We start from the raw sequence: 10,435 nt of genomic DNA, 5'->3' as shown, positions 1-10,435 counted from the left end.
TAAACTTAACCCTAATAGAATCCTACAAGTTTGATTAATTTATTTGGTAAAGGATAAATCAAAATATTTGATAAAAGGGACTTTAAAAGATGTAAAAAAGTACTATTTTTGATTTAATCAAAATATGATCAAATAATAAAAAAAAAATTGGGATTTTAAAATATAGTCTAAAATCCTGATTTCAACTATCACTCAAAGTGTGAGAAAGCTGGTATCACCAACCTCACCTTTGCTGATGATATTTTACTTTTTTGTAAAGGTGATACCGTTTTTGTTTAAATGTTGCTGAGGACTGTTAAGACCTTTTCTGAGTCCACAGGTTTAGTGATTAATCCTCCGAAGTGTAGAGTCTTTTTGTGGTGGAATGGACAGAGGAACCAATGACTTAATGGTGCAGACTACTGGTTTTGATGAGGATCACCTGCCTATGAGATACTTAGGGGTGCCTATTACTAGTAAGAGATTAAATATTAATCACTACATGCCATTGATTGACAGGATCATGCAGAGGATGAAGCACTAGACTGCAAAGTTGTTGAGTTACTCTGGTAGAATCATGCTTGTGAAGAGTATTGTCTTGGACATCACCCAATATTGGATGCAATGCCCGCCCCTTCCACGATTTGTTATAACCAGAATTGATAGAATGTTTAGATACTTTGTCTGGACAAGGAATACTGATGCTAGCAAGAAGAGTCTTGTGGCCTGGAGGAATGTCTGCAGCCTAAAAAGCCAGGGTGGTCAAGGGGTAATCAACTTGACTATGTGGAATAAGATAACTATGATCAAGTGCTTATGGAATTTGTGTAGGAAAACTGATAATTTGTGGGCCAAATGGATTCACATGTACTACTTAAAAGGGCACAATTTTATGGAGGCAAGGATAGTTCAAAGTAGCTCCTGGATAATAAAGAAAATTATGGAACTGAAGGATGTGGTACAACAATATCAATAGTTTTGGAATAGGTTTCTGACCCAAAGAAAGTTTAGAATGAAGGCCTTGTATGATGCTATGTGTGTTGGCAATAATCCTGTGGAGTGGAGATTTTTGTTTCAACGAAATGTTGCCAGGCCTCGAGCCAAGCTCACAACTTGGTTGATTTGCCATGGCAAATTGGCCACTAAAGATAGACTTCTTAGATTCAATATGATCTCTAATAGTGTTTGTAGCTTCTGCCATACTACTGAGGAAAGTATCCCTCACTTGTTCTTTGAGTGCAGGTTTACTGCTACCATATGGAACCAGGTCTTGATATGGCTTAAGAATAATCATCAACCTCTGCCTTGGCCTGAGGAAATGCATTGGATCTTGTAGGTTGTTTCAAAGAAAGGTTGGAAAGCTAGTATCATGAAGATTTCTTTCACAAAGACTTTATATGGCATATGGATTAAAGGAAACGATATAGTTTTTAATCACAATAGTACTATAGATATTGTACAGAGTATAATCGATGGTATAGTTTATAGAGGCTAGTAATATAGGAAGATTAGGAGTTACATTGCGCAACTGATGTTATAGTTTTTGGTTGTTTGGGGGTTGGATCTATAGATCACCTTGTGTATTAATGGTTTTTGATAGTAATATATTCCCAATTGCTTCAAAAAAATATAGTCTAAAAATATATCACATAAATAAGGTATATAAACAAATCAAGTCAAAATGATTAATTTTTCTATGCTAAATAAATATGTGAAGTTGTGAAAAAAAGAAAAGAAAAATAGTGATAAATATATAACTTGGTAGCCAAAGGGTGTTGATCCCATGCCCTTCACTCTACAAGCCAAAAGCTATACCATCAGGCCACACGCTTGTGATGACCACAAGGTAGCTTCAGTCCAACAAATATCAAAACAAGTGATAATTGCCTTAAAATCAAATATAACGCAAAAAAGGGTCTGAGGGGGGTTTGAACCCATGCGCTCAAGGCAACAAGATAACAATAAGCACGCATTCTACCACTGGGGTGGTCATACATCAGTTTATTAAAACGCAAATCACTAAATATATTTTAAATCAAGCCCAGAAGTTCAAATGATGAACTTCATCTTCAACCTTGGACTTTCAAATATTTTGAAATAAGAATTTATTCAATTCTCAACCAAATGCAAAATTGTAGACATGAAATTTGCTCCATTTTTCAAGACGAATCCAGACATGTATCAAACATCAATTAATTTCAACTGTGGTTCAAGAATTTCTCAGGAAACACTATAAACCTTAATTTTTCACAACAAAATTAAATGGTGTATAACAACAATAAATAACAACCAGTTGATGGTTAATGATCTTCACATCATGCTGAACAAGATAGAATGGAGCTTTACTCAAAATGGTTCCCTAAACATGGAGTTTGAAGTTAGAGAAACTTACCTCTAAAGTGAAGATCGAAAGTTGGATTAGAGCACTTCTAGAGGTGTTTGTGATGATTTCGATAGCTTTAGTGAACTCCCAAGAAGCTTTTGCAATGCCTACTTTGGATTGAAAATGCCTCAATTCCTCTAGCCAACTCGAGTTGCAGTGATTAGCAAATGGGTATGAGAGATGTTGATTAAAGTGTTCCAGTGAGTTTTTGATGCATACATAAGTGTCTATATGCTATATGGGATGTGTTTGAATGATTAATTTGCAAAGAAATTGTATGGAGATGGAATTTTCGAAGATATGGCTAGAGAGCTTGCAACAATGGAGTTCTTGTGCAAATTCTGGTGTGTTGAGTCCTAAGACTGACTTCTCTATTTATAGAGGTTGCAAAATGAATATTAAATTAATCTGAAGTGGTTTGCAAGTCATCTTGGTGAAGAAGATAAAGTTTAGAGATTTTGGTCCCTTTGTTCAAGTGATTCAATGTTGAGTTTCATGAAAATCCATGGTGCTCAAATCCTTGGCAATCTTTGGCCATACTTCTGGTAGAGTGTAAGCAGAACCTTGGTGGAGTATTTGAAAGCTTAAGATCTTAATCACCATGCTTAAATCAAGATTTGATGGAAAACTGAATGCTTTATGTATTTAGATATGAGACTTTTTGCAATTTGATCCATAAGTGGTATGTTACTTGGACAATATTTCTAACACTTGTGTAATGCATGAAATATTTGTGTAAAGATTAGATTATGGTGTGATTTAGAGACAATGTAGGCTGAAAAAGAGATTTGTAGAGGTATTTCTTTGGTTTGGACTTGGTTTAGAACATGAAAATCACCGTAAGAACATCTTCCATGGTGTCTTTTTCTTAAATTAGAATCTTCTAGCTCACACATGCTATGGATGAGTTCTTGTACTTTTTGGAAAGCCCAAAACATCCTCTAAAACTTTGGTGTTTGGTGTTTCTCTGAATTCACAAGGGATCATTGTTGAAAATAGCCTCAAAGTCAAGAACTTTTAAGGATTAAATCTGTCTTGAAAATTTCACTAAGTGTTGGTAATTGAGACCCAATTTCATGGTCTCATAACTCAAAATTTATGCATCTTTTGAGAATTCTCCCTCAAGGACAAAGTTGTTGCATGGAATTTGCTCTTTAATATGATCTTTGGAGCATGAAAAATGGTGACTTGGTTAAGATGTTACGAGCTTCCAAAGTTGAGTATTTGAACATGTAATTTTGTGGACTTAGTGAATTTTCCAACTTTTTCACTTTTGCCCCTTTTGCAAGTAACCTCAAATTCTTGAATTTTATTGATTAAATTGTTCCATCAAACATGTTTTTATGACCCTTTACCTCAAAAGTCCATAGTTGACCTGAATTCCCAAAAGTCAAAGGTATATTTTGCATAGTTGACTTTTGTCAATAGAATTACAATTCTTCAATTATAAATTGAATCAAGATCTTCTAGCCAAATGGATGATATGAGTGGGTTATGATGAAGTATTTGTGATCCTTGAATCATGTTTTGAACCAAAAACCATGCTTTGACTATAAGTCAACTTCCTTAGAGAATCAGGTCAAAATCCTAATTGGTGTACCAAATGAATTTGAAAGTTGTTGATATTGAACTGAATCATTCTTGAGCTTGAACATTAATGATGGGAATCACTTGAGCACATGAGAAACTTGTGTCCTTTTGGAGATCACAAAACCCTGATTTGCCTGAGTCCTTTAATCGATCACCTACCATGTAAGACAAGCAATAGGCAAACACATTTTTGTATATTTTGGGTTAGCAAACAGCGCATGAATGAATTTATATGAAATGAATGATGAAAATGAAGTGGGATCTTAAGGTCAAAATTGGGGAATGACAAGTTGATATATATGTTTTGAGATGTTTAGCAACATCTTCTTTTTAGCTTTTATTATGCGGTAATCTCAAGTTTAAAACATTATATAATCAAAATCTTGTCTTTTCAAGTTTGTAATCAGTAACAAAACTCGTTATTGTCTTGGCCATATTACATACATTTTTGAATGTATTGTTTGGATCAATGCATATTAGATTGGTGCATATAATGATTATGAAGCTTGTGTTGATGCAACACCGCCGTAGCACCGTATCAGTGTGTTCCACGCAGTCTTCGCCGTCGTTGAATCGACGATCTTCTCAAACACATTTGTATCTACACACTAATGGATATAGAACAATGCCTTCTAGTCCTTCTTCCTAATTTCTCTTTGCGCGTTTCTTTGCGTTTCAGTTGTTGCAACCAGCGTGTAACTGTCATTGACGAGATTAAGAACATCTTGAGCACCAAACAACACACGCATCTGAATCATCCACCGATTCCAGTTCTTTCCATCAAATACTGAAAGCTTTGTGTTCAAGCTACCGTTTCTGCCATTCATCTTAGTTCTTGGGCAAATTCACTTAGATCTCACCAAAACTCGTGTTTTCCAATTCCTCAGAATCAAGAAATGTGATTCTGTTCCGATTATGATCTTCAATTCACTGTGAATTAAATGAGTAAAAATCAATCACATGCGCCTCACGTACACTAGTGTTTCCATGTGAATCAAATCGGAGTTCTAGATACCAATTATCGGTGCACACAGTTGAAGATGAAGATGGAAAAGAGAGAGAATTCTAACTAACCTTCTCTTTTTAAATTGAAAACGATTACAAAGTGAATTATGTTCCAAATTGAAACTTGAGTTCAGTATTTACACCACCAAAAACATCTTAAGTAGATATTAGATTCATTTGGTTGTTAAAAAAATGTAGTAGCAATATCAATAGAATATCAATAAATCCATTGAGAAGTGGCCTTGGAGACATTTGTTAAGTCATTTGAAACAATAAGTCACATGTGTGTGAGCATATCACCGTGCTTCGCCCGTGGCAAAAAAAAACAAAAACACTTCCCCCCACTTACCACCAAATGGAAAAACCATGTGGAATACAAAAGTACCATTATCATATACTCCCACCACCGACACTCCATTTCATTTCAACCCTTTTTCTTATAACCAAAACATTATTATTCCTTCCAAAACAAAATTCCCTTCAATTTTCCCTCTCTTTTATTTTAACCTTTTTCTCCCACCGCACCTCCCTAATCATTTCTCACCCATTCCCTTCCCCACCTCTCTTTCTCTCTCTCCAATTACCACAATTAGTATTTAGTCTAAACATTGCCTCCTAGAGAAACAAAAGAGTCCCAAAAAATGAAGCTCAACTTAGAGATAGCAGCAACACTTCTTCTATGTGTTGCTATTTCTAGTTTCCACATTACTTCAGCTGAAGATCCATATAAATTCTTCAACTGGAATGTTACTTACGGTGACATTTACCCACTCGGAGTTCGCCAAAGAGTGTGTTTCGTGTCTCATAACTTTATTCACTTTTTTTCATACTTATATTTTCTCCCTATATTCTACCATTTCAATTTATTAAGATTAAGTTTTATGTATATGTTTGTAATTTTATGATGTTTTTTTACAGGGTATATTGATCAATGGACAATTCCCTGGTCCAGACATTCATTCTGTTACAAACGACAACCTCATTATCAATGTCTTCAACAGTTTAGATGAACCCTTTCTCCTCTCCTGGTACAAATCTTTCTCTTAATCTCCCAATTTTTTAATTAATTATTACTAATACTAGCATTAACTAGGAGCTCAAAACATATCATATGTGATTAATTAATGTTGACAGAGTTAAGGGTATGTTTGATGTTGATGTCGGTTGCATTCAAAAAACAATTGTCTATTTTGAAAAGTAGCAACAGTGAAGTTTCCCATGTGCCGTTTCAAATGTGTGGTCACTGGACACCGATCCAGATCTGGCACACTTTTTTTATTTTCTGTATATATGAAATTTTTTTTTTTTTTTATTTTCTAAAAAGGTAAAAGCACATGATTATGATTATGGTTGTGTGTTAACGACACATCCTTAATGGAATTCAGTTACGATGTTTGTTAGAAGCAATAATTATGAAGTAGCAAGAAAGCAACCAATACAGCATATTGTCGGAGTAATAAATGTAGCAAACTAAATTGAATTAAAGAGATTAAAGTTTTTCTTTTCTAATACTAGTCTTTCGACCGGAATTTCACTATGATAAATAAGTAAAATGTTACGAGTTCAAATATGCGCTTCTGCAATCAGATGTTAGCCTCTATAATCAGATGTCTTTGTACAACTAACAACTGAGGTGTCTTAATCGGGACTAAGACGCTACAATCATAGTATGGCCCATCCATTTAGTACTTTTACTATTTCCTTGGCTGTTGCTTGCTGGAATCCATTATAACTTACCACCTACTCCATCTCGGTTTCTTCCAAATCACGTGCACTAGAAAATTTTAAATTATTAGGTGAAAACTAAATTAATACGTATTTAAAAAAAATTAAAAGTATTAATTAAAATTAAAGAAATATAATACTTTATTAATTAATGATTGTTTGTTTGTGGTGCAGGAATGGGATCCAGCAGAGAAGGAATTCATTTGAGGACGGTGTATTTGGAACAACATGTCCAATTCCGCCTGGGAGGAATTTTACTTACATACTTCAAGTGAAAGATCAAATTGGAAGCTTTTACTATTTTCCATCTCTTGCATTTCACAAAGCAGCTGGTGGTTTTGGAGGTATTAGGATACTGAGTAGGCCAAGAATTCCAGTTCCTTTTCCTGATCCAGCTGGTGATTACACTGTGCTTATTGGTGATTGGTACAAGTCCAACCATACGGTAACAAACTCTTTTAATTTTCTTATTTAAGTGTATTGAAATAAAATTAACTTGTCTTTTTCATATTTTATTGAGTTGTGTGCCACAAATGGACACGATAATCTTAATTAGTAGTATTACCTCTTGGATAGGGAAATTGGCAAGCGGTGATCACTGATGAGACAGTGTCTTCATTCATTTCAAATTTCAATGCAATACAGCGGGATTAACACTTTTTCACGCTGTATAACCATTCATATTTATTACTCCTACTATTAACCTAAATACAGCTGCATTTGTTTTTCAACTACTTGAATAACTAGGTAATAACCCCTAACTATCTGAATGTGTAATACTCCCTAATTTGAATTTAAAGTGTGACAAATCAAATAAGGACTATATTTTACCTTGGTTTAGCTTGAAAAAATATTTTATGAGGTCTTTGTCACAACTTAAGCATGTCAAATTTTGGGCCCTTCATGGTATGGTAGTCCGCTTTACACGTCCTCGAAGACAGCCATCTACGTAGCAACCTAAATTTCTCAAAATTTGGACCCTGCCGGTAGTCTATTTTGCACGTCCTCAAAGACGGCCATGTACGTGACAATCTAAATTTGTCAAATTTTGGACACTGTGCAATAGTCTGCTCTGCACGTCCTCGAAGACGGTCATGTACGTGACAATTGTCTTGAGTCGGGAATGATCACAATGAGTGGAAAAACTCTCTTTTGAGAAATACTACATTCTCATAGCTGAATTCGAACGTAGGATATCCAATTAAGCTGTGAATTATAGTTAGTATATGTTTACATAAGTCAATCAAGCACTTGGACTTTTTATTGATTAGAAATTCATAGTACTAAATTTTGACTAATAAGTTTTCTAATCTTATCAAATAAACTTTCAATTTCGGTATTTAAACCAGATGAAGAACATATTCTATAGAAATCCATATAATAATTATGTAATTCAACTTCAATTCTCCCATGTGGGTAGATAATTGATAACTATATGGAATTTTTTCCCTCAAAGTAAACTTTGTATTAATAATATGCAGACTCTGAAAGCCCATCTTGATAATGGAAAGAAGCTTCCTATACCCGATGGAATCCTCATCAATGGTCGCGGCCCTAACGGATTATCTTTCAACGTCGAACAAGGTATGTAATTATTACTTTTTTATATAAGCTACATAAATATTTAATTAAATAAAATAATAATAATTTTGTTTGAATGTCCTATGATTTGTACACAACAGGAAAGACCTACAGGCTTAGAATATCAAATGTGGGATTACAACATTCCCTTAACTTCAGAATTCAGAATCACAAAATGAAGTTGGTAGAAGTTGAAGGGACACACACTCTTCAAACTACATACTCCTCACTCGATGTTCATGTCGGACAATCCTATTCCGTGCTAGTAACAGCTGATCAACCTTCTCAAGACTACTACATTGTGGCTTCCACAAGATTCTCGCCGAAGATCCTCACCACTACCGGCGTACTTCGCTATAGTAACTCTGCAGGACCGGTATCAGGCCCACCTCCTGGTGGACCGACAATCCAAGTTGACTGGTCTTTGAACCAGGCTCGATCAATCAGGTACTTTATTTTAAGCTACTTTGAATGATAATTAAGTATCGTTAACGGTTAATGAGCTTCGGTTAAGGATAAATCGTTTGACTAAGATAGTATTTTATTTAAAGTGTGTGAAGTGATTCTTGTGACTCAAGCTACAATCCACATTTTCAGGACTAACCTTACAGCAAGTGGACCAAGGCCTAATCCACAAGGATCCTACCATTATGGTCTCATAAACACGACCAAGACAATCATTCTGTCTAGTTCTCCTGGTCAAGTTAACGGCAAGCAAAGATACGCAATCAACAGTGTATCTTATGTTTCACCAGACACTCCTCTTAAGCTCGCTGACTACTTCAAAATTTCTGGCGTTTTTCGTGTTGGAAGCATATCTGATAGACCCACCGGTGGTGGCATTTACCTCGATACATCTGTTTTGCAAGCTGATTACAGATCTTTCGTTGAGATTGTCTTCCAAAACAACGAGAACATCGTTCAGAGCTATCATCTTGATGGCTACTCTTTCTTTGTGGTTGGGTGAGTACACCACACATTTAACTTCTCCTCATGTTTATACTTATGTTTCTTTCTTTGATAGCTACTCTTTCTTGATAATTTGTGTCTGGAATTTCTAAAATCGAACACTTGTTTATCTGTAGTATGGATGGAGGACAGTGGACAACTTCTAGCAGACACAATTACAATCTCCGAGACGCAGTCGCGCGTTGCACCACTCAGGTGAGAATTGAGAGTAGAATTAATACTATTTATGACTTTGTGGGTACACATTCAGTTTGTTAGTTACTGATGCCGATTATTTCTGACTAATACATTATTTGATTTTGGATTTTGTTAAGGTATATCCTTACTCATGGACTGCTATTTATATTGCTCTCGACAATGTTGGAATGTGGAACTTGAGGACTGAGTTTTGGGCGCGACAGTACCTTGGCCAACAGTTTTATTTGCGTGTTTACACCGCATCAACCTCAATCAGAGATGAGTTTCCTATTCCAAAGAATGCACGTCTCTGTGGTAGGGCAAGTGGGCGACACACACGACCCCTTTGAAGGCATTCCAGCTTTAGAATCATGAAAAGTAGTTAACTTATCTACTTGTAATTTTATTGTTGAGTGTTTCAAATATATATGTTGTGCTCCGGTCGAATCATGAACATGTTCGAGTCTAAATGACCTCAACTCGAGGTCACATTCTTTCCAAGCCAAAAAAGAAGAATAGTACTATTTAAGTTCCCTTTGTATTATCTAGAATTTTATTACTATGATTGTTATAAAGTAAGGTTACACAGATTGCAGAAGTTGTGGTATTTTGCACTTAGCTGAGAAGGTGATTCATTGATGTATTAAATGTAGATTGACATGGGTCCCATCGTCATACTCTATTAAATGTAGATTGACATGATCACCATAATTGTCCTTCTCAAAGAGCTCAAAATTTTTCTTCATGCTAGCAAAGTCTTTATATTCAACTTCATTGACACAATTACCATCATTCCTATTCAGAGCTTAAAGCACATTATTGAAATCACCCATGAGGAACCATTGTCTTTTGATGGATTTTCTCTCTGTCTTTCCACAAATTTTTCCTCTGCTCAAAGGTATTGAAAGCATAACAACAGTGCACCACACTTTCAGATCCCCCTTGAGGTCATAAATACTACAATGAATGAATTCTTCAGTACTTGAAAGACAAGTCACCTTTATTTTTTAATCATCCCATAAAAGC

General features: G+C 35.2%; 1 protein-coding gene across 1 annotated transcript; it reads left to right on the top strand.

Annotated features, from left to right (window-relative positions):
- Nucleotides 1-5,384: 5,384 nt before the first annotated feature.
- LOC131660315 (L-ascorbate oxidase homolog) lies at nucleotides 5,385-10,120 on the top strand. Its single transcript, XM_058929535.1, has 8 exons — nucleotides 5,385-5,745; nucleotides 5,876-5,985; nucleotides 6,857-7,127; nucleotides 8,164-8,266; nucleotides 8,365-8,710; nucleotides 8,861-9,226; nucleotides 9,349-9,427; nucleotides 9,547-10,120. The coding sequence occupies exons 1-8, from the start codon at nucleotides 5,599-5,601 to the stop codon at nucleotides 9,757-9,759; spliced, it is 1,635 nt and encodes a 544-aa protein (XP_058785518.1). The 5' UTR covers nucleotides 5,385-5,598; the 3' UTR covers nucleotides 9,760-10,120.
- Nucleotides 10,121-10,435: the final 315 nt, after the last annotated feature.

The sequence above is a fragment of the Vicia villosa genome, linkage group LG3, assembly GCF_029867415.1.
Source record: "Vicia villosa cultivar HV-30 ecotype Madison, WI linkage group LG3, Vvil1.0, whole genome shotgun sequence".
NCBI lineage: Eukaryota > Viridiplantae > Streptophyta > Magnoliopsida > Fabales > Fabaceae > Vicia > Vicia villosa.
The sequence above is the reverse complement of the archived record's forward strand: the minus strand, read 5'-3'. Positions and strand labels throughout refer to the sequence as shown.